The sequence below is a fragment of the Synchiropus splendidus genome, chromosome 19, assembly GCF_027744825.2.
Source record: "Synchiropus splendidus isolate RoL2022-P1 chromosome 19, RoL_Sspl_1.0, whole genome shotgun sequence".
NCBI classification, from domain to species: Eukaryota; Metazoa; Chordata; class Actinopteri; order Syngnathiformes; family Callionymidae; genus Synchiropus; species Synchiropus splendidus.
In genome coordinates, this window is record NC_071352.1 from 8,326,931 (window position 1) to 8,342,909 (window position 15,979).

Consider the following 15,979-nt stretch of genomic DNA (forward strand, 5'->3'; position numbering starts at 1 on the left):
TAAAACTGAGCATCTCGTGGCCCAAAGGTGTAAAACAAAAAAACTTCTAGCGGCCCTCTAGGAGACGCTCGCGGCCCAACCATGGGCCCCGGCCCTAAGGTTAAGAATCACTCACTAAACTGCTCGTAATTGTATTTTCATTTACATGTGCTTCTGTTTCTCAGGTGGTAAATCAGTATGGCGCTGCAGATCTTGCCCCTGCTGTACATCCTAAATAGTAAACACACCAACATAGCAATGGAATACTTTAGTTTGACAACAAGATTGTGTAATGTTTATCACCTAAAATTATGAACATGTTTTGGTGGAGTACTCCTGTAATATCTCTGTGTGTGTTGTGAGTTCTAGAACACTGCTGCCTCCTGCTGACCCTTGCAGCCATTTGTTATCAAAGGTATTTCCAATGCATAGCCACTGAAATGTGTTGCAAGGCAGAGGGAGTATTTTTATAGTAAAGAAATGTTCAGTGATCCAATACATTTATGTCTCCAGTCATTCAGCCCACAGTGTACACTTTCTATGTTTAAACAAAATGCTACTGAATCCGCTGTTGGCTCCGGTTTGGCCAAAACAAACAGTCAGTAAAGATAGTGCTCAGTCATTAACGTTTATTGGTTTATGTGGCGGTGGAAGTACATCACATCACAGCTCGCCTGCCAGATGTCCAGTCTCAGCTCCTGTTTTATTGTTGCTCCGTTTGACCCACGACCGTCAAAATGTCTTCATGTGAGTGTTCGTCCTATAACATAACTCACGGCTCAATAATACTTTCAACTTTCATTGGAACAAAGGCTTCGACAAAGAGTGGAGTCGGGCTTTTATTGAATCCGGCGATTAGAGTGACTGATGTTACCATTTATAGAGCGTCTCCAATCGCCTCAGAGTCATTTCCGAGACATTTTAAAACGATTAACTCGGCAATTACTGATGCGCCGACTTGATTGTGAGGCGTCCGTCCCGTGTTATTTTTATTTCAACCTGAACAGAGAGGGAAAATTGCCGCTGTTGTCAGTAAAATGATTGACAAAGGAAGAAGAGTGCCTTTCACAACAAACGCGGTCGGAGGCCGCAGGTTCTCCGAGCGCGATCCAGATCGCTACATTTCAGTCCTCGGCCTCATGACTTCCTGCCGGCATGAGCGTGGTGTCATCAGCGAGATTTGATTTAGTCTTTCTATTCCCTGCCTCAGCTTTGTTATCGGACGGAACAGGCCATGCGAGGGTGATCAAACTGAGTGTGTGTAGTTGTGATCAATCTTTGTGCGACATAGCTATTACACTAAAAGCTTGATAGATGATCCCAGTCCATTAAATAAACCTAACACTGAAGTTCCGGTGCTCCTCCGCCCTGTCCACACTTTCTCCTTCTACATCATTCTGAGAGTCAAGGCCACAAAGTCGTTTCTGTAGACCTCAAAAAACAATGAATACATAAAGTTGGTGCACTGGTATTGTGTGAGGAAGTCTGGAGTGGCAGAGAAGTATGTTGGAGTGGTGCTGGACATGTATGCCAGGTGTAGGACTGTGGTGAGGTGTGAGTTCAAGGTGGAGGTGGGACTGCACCAAGGCTCGGCTCTGAGCCCCTTCTTGTTGGACTGGTTGACAGATGAGGTTAGACAAGAAGCCCCTTGGACGATGATGTTTGCAGATGACATTGTGATGTGTGGTGAGAGCAGGGAGCAAGTGGAAGATAAGCTAGAGAGGTGGAGGTTTGCCCTAGAAAGGAGAGGAATGAAGCTTAGCCGCAGTAAGATGGAATACATGTGTGTGAATGAGAGGGAGCCGAGTGGACAGGTGAAGTTACAGGATGCAGAGATAAAGAAGGTGGGGGATTTGAAGCACTGAGGCTCAACTGTCCAGGGTGAAGGAGAGTGTGAGAAAGAGGTGAAGAAGCAAGTGCAGGCAGGATGGAATCATTGGAGGAAAGTGTCAGGTATGATGTGTGACAAAAGGGTGTCGGTTAGGATGAAAGGGAAGGTGTGCAAAACGGTGGTGAGGCCAGCAATGTTGAATGGTTTGGAAACAGTGGCACTGAGGAAAAGACAGGAGGCAGAGCTGGAGGTAGCAGAGATGAAGATGCTGAGGTTCTCTCTGGGAGTGAGCAGGATGGATAGGATCAGGAAGCAGAGGATCAGAGGGACAGCACATGTCAGGTGTTTAGGAGACAAAGTCAGAGAGGCTAGATGGAGATGGTTTGGACATGTACAGAGGAGAGAGAGCCAGTACATTGGTAGGAAGATGTTGAGGTTGGAACTGCCAGGCAGAAGGTGGAGAGGAAGGACAAAGAGGAGATTTATGGAGGTGGTGAAGGAGGACATGAGGTTTGTAGGTTTGAGAGAAGAGGAAGCAGAGGACAGGGTGAGATGGACCCGCTGTGGCCACCCCTGAAGGGAGAAGCCAAAAGAAGAAGAAGAAGATATAAAGTTAGTGCACAGTTCAAAACTATCCTGACCTACAGAGATTGGCATACGACTGACTTGCAAGTGGAGATTATAAACGTCAAGAATTAATCTGGGAAATTCCTAAAAATTGATCAGGAAGCAGATGGATGCATAGCCTTCAATGATTCAAAGGGAGACTGATATTGGACTATGCCTTAACCATTTTTCCCTTTCAAAGACTGTTCAATAGACTTTCACATCTTTAGTTCTCATGCTGTTCCTGTCTTCCTTTCTAGATTCCCTCCGTGCTGCTGATGAGAAAAGGAAGAATGTGTGGTGTATAATGGCGCCCACAGAAGCCAGATGCTCGTGATCAAGTGAATGGAAGACGACACACGGAACAGTGGAGCCCATCATTGTCCAAGTATGTGGACCGTGCCGCTCTTTATCTGGTCACAAATGGATAAATACACGTCTTCTGTTCTCCAGCTGCTCTGTTGTGTCTGGGAGCCATTGATTGTCGATGAAGCCACAGCAGGCGAGAAGACACTCCACTTTCCCTCAATAGAGTCACTGTTGGCAAACCTGTAGAAGTAAATTGCAGTATGAGGAGTAAACAGCGACACTCTTTAAAGTGAGAGAGATGCTTCCCTACCATTTATCAACATGGTCTTAAATGGGCTGAGCTGTGTCTCACCTGATGATTTCATTGGTGTGTGAGGGTGGAAGCAACTTGAGGGACAGTAGCATGAGTGATGGGCAGATTTTCAGAGCCCACTAGATGGCACTCTTTGCTCTGAAATCTCTGGATTTGAACAACCATTTCAGAGAAACCTCACATCATTTTTAAACCAAGAGCGCCGCCTTCTGGGCTCTGAAAATGAGGACACTGTTTCATGAAGCCTCATCTGCCCATCACTAAGTAGCACCTGTAAGTCAGAAAAAAAGACGTGTTCCAATTGACATTTCTGGAAGATTCCCTGGAAATCCATTCATAGCTTTGAATGGTACATTGTTGGTAAATGTCAGCAAAAACAAAGCTTCTTGTGTTGCTTACAAGTAACATCCGACTTCCCATCCGAACAACCGGTCGTAAATCAGATTGGACATAAGTCGAATGCTATTCAAAATGGCAGACGCGAGGGTTATAGGTGCTACTGTAGCGGTAGATGGCTGTGTGAGAGTGAGATGCTGGGATACTGTGCTGCCGTAACTTTCATACGCGATAAAAAAAATAAACATCTGCTGGCCGTGGTAGTACGGGTTGACCTAAGTCGAGCAGGTCGTAAGTTGGATGTTACATGTCCGCTGGAATATTATAGGCAAGTAAAAACAAAACAATGAAGCAGCTGTTTAAACTCAAAACCAGTGGATGTTAAGAACAATTTTGTGCAGATCTGTTTTCAGTCGTGACAAGTTAGACATAGCTACAGGGGCCCGATCACCCCAAAAAGTGTGGGCCACAAATTCGGAACATCCAGCAGAAGCACAGCTTGAGGCGCGAGGTCAGTGAGTTTATAACCGACTCTAAAATGGATGGAAGGTTACAAGTGTGTTGAGGTCACGTCTGTTGGTCAGTAGATGGGCAGCTGCGATCCACAGCAGCCGGAGGCAGCGAAGGGAAGACTTGCTCGGTGGTTTCCCTCCTGGTCAGCTTGCCTAATGTATGTGCAATCTTGAGAGAACCGTTTCCAATTTACTGACTAACCACCCACATCGATTTCTATCATGTGCAGGGACATTAGGTTTCCATTTAAATGGGAGTCCTATTATCTTCAGTCAAATCAGTGACTCGGGATTTTAATAGAAAGAAATGAACGGCTCATGTCGACCAGTATGTGAGTGTAGTGGTGCATATGTTAAATAAAGTCAGCGGTTTGGTTTGAGGGGTGTGAGAGGCCTCCCTCTCACTGGGCGGCCCAGAGAAATAAGCAGAGAGGAAGTAGATAAAAGGGACGAGGAAGCGCCGGGAGCAATATACAGCGGTCGGCGATCCTGCCTCCATTCTGTCTTCACATTATGATATCTAATATTTCCCTGCTTCCCAACCTCCAGGGATGTCAAAATAATGAAACAGACGTGTTTGGGAAAGCGCTCCTGCTTTCATTCACCGTATCAGGACATACTGCATACGCTTATTATTTATTTTCCACGCTCTAGAACCAATATCTTCTCAGAAATATTAGAGGTATGATGAAAAAAGAAGCCTCCACAAACGTGAGATGGCAACATCTGTGTTTTGACTGACGATACGCTCATGTGAAATATTCATACGCACTTAAACGCAGCCCGGCTCGCCCTCCGTGCCACCCTGTGGGTCGTGGGAGCGGATGTAAGCGTGAGAGCTGCGATGCTAACAGGCTGTCAGACTGCTGACAAGTAACGCCACGATCTGCTGGTCCACATTATCACACAGAGCTGGAGGGAGGGACTCACCGCAGCTACAGCGGCACTGCTTTTCCCACTATATTCCCTAGTATCTTTTCATTGCTATGAAGCTGTTTTAGCACTTTCCATCCAGGATGGATGGTTTGGAGAAGCGGCTGAACATCATGTGGGTCACAGCAAACCCAAACTGCCTCTCTTTGTTCAGGTGATTTTTCTGGTCAGCTTTTATGATTTGAGTTGCGAAGCAAGCGCCTATCATCCTGAAACAGGAGCAAGAGTCTCAAATCCAGATTGTCCAGGTTATTACCTGAAGATGTGTCAGTACACTCAGTCATGAAAACAGTCCCTTGCGCTGACCCACCCCAATGTACAACCACAAAAATCTGCCACAACATTCCTCAGTCAAAGACACCACCTGTACCAATCCCTCCATCATAGAAGAGTTTTAGACCCGAGTACCTGCCTCTGCCCTTGAACACTGCGCTATTATTTGGAACTGTGAACACCTCAGCCAAATCATCCTAAAAAAGATGTCGCACATTTCCTTTTCATTTCCGCAGAAAATAAATAGAAATCCATCCGTGCGTTCAAAGTTGGCAGCATCCGTTTGGAAACAGCCCAGATCTAATGTCCTCTGAAGGAGGACAAAACCCATTGCAACGCCATGTGAAGTGTTTGCATCCATCAGCTGACACTTGTGTGGAACATAGAAAGTTAGCATCTCAGCCAGTGTTTACCTGTGACTCGCTTCCAACTGTTTTAACCAAAAATACAGCTTCAAATACAGCTGTATTAAGAACTGTGTAGCATCCTTATTCAGATTAATCTTTAAAGCTGTAGCTTCTGCCTTAACCTTTCAAAAAGCAGGTTAACAATGCAATGGGGACCGACTCTATCGTTGGCATTTGAGGCTATTGTCAGTTTGGTCATTGTGATGTGCATAGCAATGTAAAGGACCACCGTCCCAAACTCTTGAGTTTATGTTCACAGTGAAGATGGCAAGCCAGACGTCATGCTGTGGTCCTCACCTGACCGCTTACATGACTGACCTAGCAGTTCCTTGTGAGGACGCAATGGAAGAGGCCTTGAAGCGTATGCAGACCAGGCTGCTGAAGCGGAACAGATTTGCTGGAAAACAAGAGTTTGCCCAGTGGAGGTTGGCAGAGGAGGTCGCTTCTTGACTCCTCCGAATAACGCCTATCTAGAGGAGGCAAGTTTCTGGCTGCGGATTAAGAGAAGCGGTCCCCTGACCATGTCATGGACCTGTCATGGAAACGCTCACAAAGAGGGATGCTGAAGCGGGTACATCTCACCAGAGCAGGCAGGGCAAACCGTTCCCCAAAATGGTGGATATGGCTGCAGAATTGGTTCCAACCAAACAACTGACCTCAGTCTTCAGAATGATGATTCGTTCAACCGAGTGCTCACATAAACCTGTGGCCACGCCTGATCCTCCTGTCGGTGAATGATCTGTCTTCTTCAGTGTCATCCACATCACTGGGAAGTACTATGTCCTGAAGTAGCATGCTGGATGCTCCCCTCTTCTGATCTTTTCATCGAAGTGAAGCCACCAAAGGGAGATTCCCCCAATCCTGGTTTCAAAACCCAGTTTACATCCAGAGTAAGGTTCGGGTTAGGGCTAAACACTAGGTTAGATTATGCCTATAAACCAGCATAATGTGCTCAAATGACCACTTTGTTTTCCCATGGTAAACATACCAGAAGGGCAAAACTATATGTGAGCGGTCTATGAAGAGCTACGGAAACCCCCTCCAGTTGGCGACGAAACACCCGAGCCACAGCCGGACCCTTCTCAATGACACTCCTGCGAGTACGAAACCACCATGGCTTAAACAATCATCCACATTTATTGTCTTTTTAATCCTTGAACAAACGGACAAAGTTCGATAAGCCGTCACAATATATGAAAAACTGCTGCACTGTTTGTTTCTTCACACCAAATAGAAATACTGTACAGATCCACCTCAGAGAGTAGATCAACACACAAGGTGATTTGGGTCATTACATTCAGTAAGAACCAGCAGGCCCTTTTTTTTTTCTTTAAAAAGAGGGGAATGACTAAAAGTTACTTCTGGAATTCACAAATGCCGCAGTAGAACATGAGATCAGAGTGTCAATAGTGCAGTTTTGGTAGTTAGTAGCAACAACAGTGAGAGCAATGAAACAACAAGAAGGGAGCACAGTTTTGTCTTTTTTTTTCTTACCACTTGAACACCTGGAACATTCGCCCGTACGTGTACGAACATGCACGAGGGGCAACACGGACAGGAATCAAATAAATCACCGGCATCAACACAAACACAATTATAAATTAACAATGTGCAAATCGCCAAAGCAACACAGAAGTAAACCTTCCAGAGCTGAAACACGGCGCTTCCTCTTCCTGTAAAAAATTGCATTCAGAAGCAACTGTACCAAGTTTATTTTGTCGCTAGATTTGTATTTGTTCTGTTCAGAGGTTTGTTCGCGGCGCCCTGCAGACGGAATATTGGACACAATGAAGCATGCGGCAAGTCGCTCCTGATGTCGTGGCGCTTATTGTCTTCCACCAATGATGCAAATCTGCGCAGCCAGCATGCATGAGAGCCTCCGTTTAACACAGTGGGAAGAAAACCTTTGACAGATAACATGTTACTTTAAGTCACGGAGGCTTCGTGCTGTACGCACGTGTGACTCGATAGGTCGGCAGACGTTGGTAGTGATGTCTGTGCTGCGTTCACATACAAAGCTGTGGGGGGCTTTTTTGATCCAACACCTCTTGCTCTGCTGATAAAGTGTTTGATTTGTGGACAAACCACCTGGCATCTTAGTTCAGACTCTCCCCAAAGCCAACAAGCGCAGAGAGGGGCGGCACAATTGGCAGTTGAGGTTGACTAACATGTCAACGTCTATCCCTTTTGAACAGGTATCAGATGATGGGATGGTTTGGATGATGCCGTATGTTTAATTTTTGCATTAGCGCATTTCAGTATTTGCAGGTTGCAAAGTTTGGAGGACAATTCCTTTTGCATCATTTGCAGATGGCGACAGTGTTTTTACATACACATTTACGCTATTTGCTAAACCTGCCGTTCTCCAACCAGTGGCTTCCTTTGTAAGAGTCTAAACGCCGCTACAGATCTAGTCAATGAATGTCCACACTAGGCTGCGTATTATTCAATGACACTCCATGGTGCGGCACTCTTGGTTCTGTTTTTTTAGCCAGCCTCGCCATCACGTCACTCGAAAGACCAATGAATCATTGAGGCAGGAAGTCAGTCGATCCAAGGCAAAATGGACCCAGTAAAACACTACGTGCAGATTTTGAATCATGTGTCAACATGACAGCGGTGCCAGCAGCACAGCAAAGCACTACAAACCTGCGTCCACCACACAACGCAGTCTGCTTATGACAATGTATCTTTCATGAATCCAAATGCAACGGATCCATTTCACATATTTCCTGGGAATTTCATTCAAATCCGTCACTCCCATTACAAGTGTCTCATAGTCGATAGAAGACCAAAGGTACATTTATTAAGTCTAAACTTCAACAAGCCTTTTTCAAGCAGGGAAAGTGGCACAATAGCAGCGTGGCTTGTATGTGAACGTAGCCTTTCACCTCTGGGAAAACGCCAGTGCAGGGGGAGCAACAGAGGTATCGTGAACATCACATCATTATTATTATAAAAACCACGGTCTGTTGCGAAGAACAACTCACTCGACCTTCGTCTCGGGTGTGAGATTGTAAACCAGGAGTGACCCGGTAAGAGCAGCTGCCAATTTCCCACGATCTCCAAAGACGACAGAACAACACTTCTGGTCACTGCACTGTCAAACACGTCTTTTTTTTTTCTTCTTCTTTTTTTTCTTCTTGTCCACTGCAGCACTTTCTTCTGCATTTACTTGTGTGTCCAGGTCACACTTCAGTACCACACACCTTTGATACACATAGTCTTTTTTTTCTGTCTTGCTGATGCTGTTTTGAGGTTCCATGTTTCTTTATTATTTTACATCCCACAGTTGTCTTCGTGCCTGACAATCATCCAGGACACTCGCGGCAGCTCCATCCTCTCAGACCGAGCCTTGTCGTCCAGCGGTATTGTTTCCTGCTGCTTCGTCAGGACAGCGCTGGAGCTCATGAGCCTTCGGTGCTCTTCACACGTCTCTCACAGATTGCTCTCCACACTATCTCTCTTGGCTTCATAGTGATACACCTTTTCCAACTGTCTTCCCTCCTCCATCAGGCAGCTGTTGCACAGCACTCCCTCCTGCGTCGCTTCTCCGCTCTGGTCCTTCCTGTCAACAAGGCCGTTGTGGCACCTGGACACCAGCATGTGGCGCTCCTCCGGACTGCAGATGGGAACCGATGACTTGGTGATGTCAGGAAGGTGAGGCAGCCGGGAGACGTGGTTGAGCAGACTGGCGGTTTTGGTGTTGGGGGTGTTACTGTAGGTGTGGCGGTACTCCTCCTCGATGTTCCGCCCAAGCTTCCAGCGCTTCCACTTCTTCAGGACCTCAGATTGGACCTGATGGGAGATATCAAATTACTTCATGCATCAACTAAAAGAAGTAAAAATACTTACTTCTTTGTTCACGAAGCAGTACAAGATCGCCACCAGGAGGCCCTGCGGAGACGATAAATGATGTTAGCATATGTGACCCGGACATGAGGCGAGAGGATGCCCACAGCGACAAGATGCCACCCAGGAATCCCGCGCCACACAACCTGAGTTTCACTCTTTCCTTTCCCCATGGTGGCCAAGGTGGCGCTAGCACACCGGTGTTTTGTCGCCATTTAATCTGTCAAAACACATTGACACAGCAGAGCTTTGGTCTGACACCTACAACGGCCTCATTGGCCCACTCCAAAAAATAAATAAAGAAATAAATAACAACATGAGATTTGAAGTCGAAAATACATGATTTAAAATCGTGAGATTATGAGATTTAAACTAAAAAATTATGGGATTTTAAGTTGTAGCATGACATGATATAAAGTCATAATATTACAACGTCAGTATGCCGGGCAGCGTCACATTCAACTTACAAATACAACAATACTGCTACTTTAAATCTCAAAATATTACGGTATTAAATCTCATATTGTCATAAAAAAACACACCGAGAAAGACAGTGTGATCAGATTCATCTTTCCTGTTAAAGGAACAGCAGCTACAGACAGTTCTGTTGTACACATTGGTGTGGTTTAACCCCCCTGACAGTTTTTTTACAGCTGAAAACAGGAAACCATGTTTATTTGTGTCTGACGTAGACCCAAGGTCCTGGACAGACAAACTGCAGCCCCCAGTTTCCACATCACGTTTGTGGGCCTTAACAACAACAACAAACAAGCTGATCTGCAGCAGGCGCACGGTAGCGTCTTGTGGCTCTGCATCTTTGACCCGGAGCTCCACTCTGCATCCGGCACATGTGTCACTCTCATCATTAAGACGATTCCGACGCGGAGCGGCTGCCCTCGCAGCACATGTCATCTCTGTCCTCGGAGCACAAAGGTCGGCCATTATGCCACAGAGGCCAGAGCAGAACCGACATGTAATCGTCTCTGACATGGAAGCAAATGCCAGACTTGTCTTCTGTGTCGACGTACAAGGAGCTGAGGGCATCTCTCATCGCCTACTGTTAAAATCCACACACACTTCTTCATGCCTTACCTGGAAGGAGGAGAGGAAGAGGTCAATGAATAGCTTTGTGAGCCGCAAACCCATGGTGGCTTTCGTGGTCTCGTCTAGGACGAAAATGAAGACCACCTGGTGGATGCCCAGCAGGGGGATCAGGGTCAGCGTCGACTTGGCCAACCTGAGATAAGATAAGAGACCCAGTTATAGAGCTACCTCTGCAGCCAGACAAAAAAAAAAAAAAAAAAACGTTTCATCATCCTCCCCCTGACCTGAACTTGTAATCCGTGTATCTCATTTGGTGCGCCCGCAGCTTGGACACCAGGATCTTTATAATGTGGATGAAGATAAGGAAGTTGATCTGTGGAGCATCAAGGTGAGACCACAACTCTTTGTGAAGACATTCATCTCTTGGTGAAATAACATTCCTTCACCGCCCTGCACACATCCCTCATGTGACCTCAGGGCATCACCTCATTCATTTTGAAAATGTGTAAGGCCCCAAATGCACTGCAGCAGTTCAAACTCTTATCGCAACGACTCAATAATGCTGCTGTTTCCATCCACTCTGGGATTTTTGTGCACACAAGATAATTCGCTGACGTAACGCAACACCATTTTTTACCATTATTGATGGCAACAAATGGACAGAAGGTGGCAGTAGCGTTTTGGACCGCGCTCACACACCATAATGTGCCTTCACACCAAACACCACTTGCCTACATTTGTCGCTAGCGACTCACCTTTTCTTTTAACAGCCTCTAAAAAAGTAGGTCAATCTGCTGGGGGCGGGTCTTAAGTTTGCATGGCGGATGGAAGAAGCGGAACTGTCCCGCCAAAGTACATTAAAAGTCCCCCAAAAAAAGGTTGGAACACCTCTATCTCTGGGCTTTTCAGATCCTTCTGTATCACTTCTTTGTTTTGTTTATGAATTTGCCATCTCCGCATATGTCACGGAAAATCTTTGCTCTGCTTGGTGAAGCGCATAGTTTCGATTTTTCATCTGATCCGACCATTGATCCGACAATTGGTGAGCCAAGGAAAATTAAGAGGCCTATTTCCATATGGAATCAATGGTCAGAGCAATAGTCAGGAACACCTTTCATGCTCAAACATGCTGGTTTGCAAGTGAGACGTTCCTCGCTCTGAACATAATCCGTGGGTTTGTGCGATTGTTCAGTGCCGTTTCTCCTCCGGAGTGGGACGTGCTGAAGTCTGGAAGGAGAGAGGGAAATGGGAACCGGCCCTGCTGTCCCCGCTACAATGCAAACACAGGAATTCCTGTGAGATACAAGCCACTTAGCAGGATGAATGCATGGAAAATGTCCCGCCTGACACCAGAGGAACGACAAATCGGAATCATATTAAGACCCAGAGCAGAGCAGTAGAGACACGGTCGCAGCCCAAAGAAGAACGTCCATCTGTTTCTCACACGTGTTTCTCTCACTGACGCCTGAAACACTTACACTCCATGAATAAATTAAGCACCAGGAATATTGCAGCGGGTGCAAATTTACCTCTGAAAAAGGAGGAACATAAGGGCAGCGCAGTACTACACGCAATTAAATCCAAGTCACCATTAAGTGGCACTTAAGCTTCCAGAGAGTCTGGCCGTGAAACGTAGGAAGAGAGAGACATTACCACCACTGCCAGCAGTATGGGAGAACGGATGATCCACCAGTAGTTCATGTTGATGTTCTCACCCCAGCATCTGTGGAGAGCAGCGTCCGTGTGAGACCACAAGAGAAAATCCTTGGCCACAGCAACAACACTCAGTAACTGAAAGTACCATCTTAATACTGTGTATATATATATATTAAAAGTAGAGACATATTTAACTATTATTTTCTTGAGGCAACTGAACTAAAAAAAACATCCTTTACTACTATTATTATTATTATTATTATTATTATTATTATTATCATCATTATTATTAGTAGTAGTAGCAGTAGTAGCAGTGGTAGTATTGGTATTATTTTATTATAATAATATAATTTCACTACAATTATTATTGTCACTATGATTATTATTATTAGTGGTGGTAGCATTGTTATTATTTTAGTATAATATCGTTTTACTATAATAATAATAATTATTATTATATTAGTAGTAGTAGTGGTAGTATTGTTATTATTTTATTATAGTAATAAAATACATTCACTTCTATTATTATTGTCACTATTATTATTATTATTAGTAGTGGTGGTGCTGGTGGTAGTATTGTTATTATTTTTATACTTATAAAACTTTACTACTATTATTATTGTCATTATTATTAGTAGTAGTAATAGTAGTAGTAGTAGTAGTAGCAATAGTGGTAGTATTGTTATTATTTTATTATAATAATATCATTTTACTATATTATTGTCATTATTATTATTAGTAGTAGTAGCAGTAGTAGTAGTGGCAGTATTATTATTTTATTATAATAATAAAATACATTTACTACTATTATTATTAGTAGTAGTAGTAGTTGTGGTAGTATTGTTATTATTTTATGATAGTAATATAATTTTACTACTATTATTATTGTCATTATTATTATTATTATTATTATTATTATTATTAGCAGTAGTAGTGGTAGTATTATTATTTTTTTATAATATAATTTTACTGCTATTATTATTGTCATTATTATTATTATTATTATTATTATTATTATTATTAGCAGTAGTAGTGGTAGTATTATTATTTTATTACAATAATAGAATACATTTACTACTATTTTTATTATTAGTAGTAGTGGTGATGGTATTGTTATTATTTTATTATGCTAATATACTTTTACTACTATTATTATTGTCATTATTATTATTAGTAGTATTATTATTATTAGTAGTGGTCGTATTATTATTTTACTATAATTACAATATAATTTTACTACTATTATTTAGTATTCCTACGATTATTTTGGGGGTAAAAATTTAATTGAAATTACAGTCAATTTAACTACTAGTAATAATAATAAGAATTATTGTACATTTTTACAAATTGTGTTCAAAGTGAGTCATGCGCTCTTCATGATAACAATCGTGGGGATAGTGAAATAAAAATGTCATCAAAATTGAGAAGCCGTAACAACTGAAAGGACAATTCTCTCGTGGCAGACGAAAAAGTCATTCTCTCTTCACGGCTTGCATCAGAAAGAGCATCATAAGTCCAGGAAAGCGCTGTTAGTTGAATGTTTTCACCCCATTTCCTGTGAAAAGTTAAAGCTCGGGAGGAGCATAATGGAGTATTAAATATTCAGTATGTAATATTAAAGAAACAACCAGCGGCCAACAAGTGCCATCACATGATTTCCATATTTGGCTCCGGCTGATGTTTGGATGAGTTCCCTCGCAGTTTAAAAAAAAAAAGATGTTCAACAAAAGAACTGACTGTCTTTTAAAATATCAGCTGCAGAACCATAAGCAGAATGACCACAAGAGCGGCGACCTACTCTTGGTTTTCATGAAGATACTTGGCCACCACCCAGGGCACCAGGAATATTAAGGGCGTCCCTGTGAAGGAATGAGAGCTTCAGCTGATGGACTCCAGCCAGAAGAGGTGGAACCAATGGACTCACCCCAGCCGATGCACAGGTAGATCTTGAAGTAGTTCCTCTCTGTAAACACGGTGATGACCAGCAGGTTGTGGAGGTAGATTCCTTCCACCAGCAGCCAGTAGCTGTTCGCCATGATGCTGTACTGCATCATCACCACGGCGATTCGGCAGCTGATGGTCATCTGAAAAACACCACCCAGAACCAATGTGTTCCCAGCTATTCAAAGCAAATTTACACATTTACATTGACCCACACTAGTATCCCACAGCCAGGAAATACACAGGTCAAATACACAGAAACACTTCCCTTATCGACTATTCTGAGAGTGTGTTTGGAATATGAAGCCATGCAAGTCAAAGTACTTTCTTATTTCTCTCTTTTCCTCCTTTCCTTTCATTATTTCCTTAAATGAAAATGAATCCTGATGAAGTAGCACATTACAAAAAATAAAGTTTACATTTATCTTTCTACTCATATTACCATCCTTTTGTAAAGGCCATTGATTTAAAAATAGCCAAAGTTTATCACTTTTGACATTCAATGCAAAATACAACAATTTATATTTTACAATCTGTATTTTTACTTCTTTAAATATGTAGAATTTTTTTCATCTGTATGGTGAGAGCCAAGAAATTCACTGTAAATAAAACAATTACTTATTTTTTTATTCATTTATTTTTTCATTGGCATATGATGATCTACAGCTTGGTGTAATATGAGTCCACCGTTTTTTTCTGGAAGGTCAAGTCCAGCATCCATATCTGTCTGCGATTGGAGTACAAAATACAAGAACTGCGACCAAGTCGTAACAGTAAACACAATCTGGTTTTTCTTTTTGAGTCAGGTGAAGTCAAGTTTCTGTGGTCTTCAAGTGAGTATGAGTTTAATTCTTACACACCAGAAGCTCTTGCGAGCGTCCTGGATGTATGTATACAAAATGTTACTTTACTGTTTTGGCATTCATGTGTTGAATTTCAGTCTGACCGCAGTAACCTCCGGGCAGATGGTTTGCAGACTGAGCTGTAGCAGCTGAGAACCCGCCACACCGCTTCAACACAGAACCTCCCTCACATCGATCACCTCTGGACACTAGATGTCTCTTTTTGGAACTGACCTCATTGTTGACCAGCAGCTCCATAGGAGGTATGGAGGCTCTGGGGAATCCCTGCTCCTGGTCTCGGCCCAAATCCTGTGACGTGTTGTTGGCCTCCAGCAGGGCGTCCTTGATGAGGATCGACAGCGCTCGCAGGATGAACGACGCAAACAGATTCATGTGGATATTGTTTCTCATGCAGTGGAGCTTCCTGCACATTAAAAAGACATCAAGTTACTTCAAAGAAAACCTTACCGCAGTACTGTATTGCAGTCAAAAGACATGTTCGTACATCTCACTCTACAGTGTGTTTTTTTCTCTCCGTATCTTTATCCAAATATGGGCCACTTTAATAGGGCATTTTTGAGTTTAGAAAGTCTTAATTTATAGCTTGAATCATATGGAATGCAAAGAGTGCCATGATTAAATAATAAAGGATTGGGGAAAAAAATCTATACAAAATAACAATACTCATTTATTAGCCTATGAGGACATACTGTGAAACATGTAGAAATGTTCAATTCGCTTCCTATTTTCCACCTGTCAATTTGAACGTATTTTAAAATATATTTCCACTTTTTTTTGTCTTTATTATTTAGTTATTGCACTCCTGACATTCCATACATTTATTATGGGGCCGACATAGCCACCAGAAAACATGAGCGTTCTGAGGTTGTTTGTAAAAATGTATGAGAACATTTTTATTAGAATAAGAACATAATGTGTAGCATCAAGCTAAATATTGAATATGATATAGATAGATTTTGCATGCATGAGGAAATACACTATGTTCTATGAAAAATTGCCAAAACAAAAAAATGTAGGATTTTGTGTGAAATCTAGCTTCATTTTTTTAACAGAGTGCCACCTACTGACCGCTGAAAGTGAGGACAGTGTTTCATGAAGCCCCACTAGTCCATCACTACTGGCAG

The 15,979-nt window shown here is 43.0% G+C and overlaps 1 protein-coding gene and 1 long non-coding RNA gene across 4 annotated transcripts in view; one reads left to right on the forward strand and one right to left on the reverse strand.

The window, feature by feature from the left end:
• The first annotated feature begins 247 nt into the window (after positions 1 to 247).
• Positions 248 to 15,959, forward strand: LOC128751676 (uncharacterized). Its single transcript, XR_008413272.1, has 7 exons — positions 248 to 394; positions 2,677 to 2,804; positions 2,870 to 8,919; positions 9,016 to 10,783; positions 13,807 to 13,991; positions 14,696 to 14,825; positions 14,933 to 15,959. It is a non-coding gene; the product is annotated as an uncharacterized LOC128751676 (long non-coding RNA).
• The window catches only part of LOC128751674 (glucagon receptor-like), a 39,599-nt gene continuing 29,781 nt past the window's right edge, over positions 6,162 to 15,979 (reverse strand). For 2 of the 3 annotated variants that reach the window (XM_053852888.1, XM_053852887.1), the window contains exons 7-14: positions 15,069 to 15,258; positions 13,976 to 14,135; positions 13,850 to 13,910; positions 12,049 to 12,118; positions 10,680 to 10,768; positions 10,444 to 10,588; positions 9,355 to 9,396; positions 6,162 to 9,297 (exon numbers count right to left, since the gene is read on the reverse strand). In XM_053852888.1, the coding sequence (XP_053708863.1) occupies positions 8,938 to 9,297; positions 9,355 to 9,396; positions 10,444 to 10,588; positions 10,680 to 10,768; positions 12,049 to 12,118; positions 13,850 to 13,910; positions 13,976 to 14,135; positions 15,069 to 15,258 (1,117 nt within the window). In that variant the 3' untranslated portion in view covers positions 6,162 to 8,937. The remainder of the gene's footprint in view (positions 9,298 to 9,354; positions 9,397 to 10,443; positions 10,589 to 10,679; positions 10,769 to 12,048; positions 12,119 to 13,849; positions 13,911 to 13,975; positions 14,136 to 15,068; positions 15,259 to 15,979) is intronic. The other variant, XM_053852886.1, reaches the window with a different exon arrangement.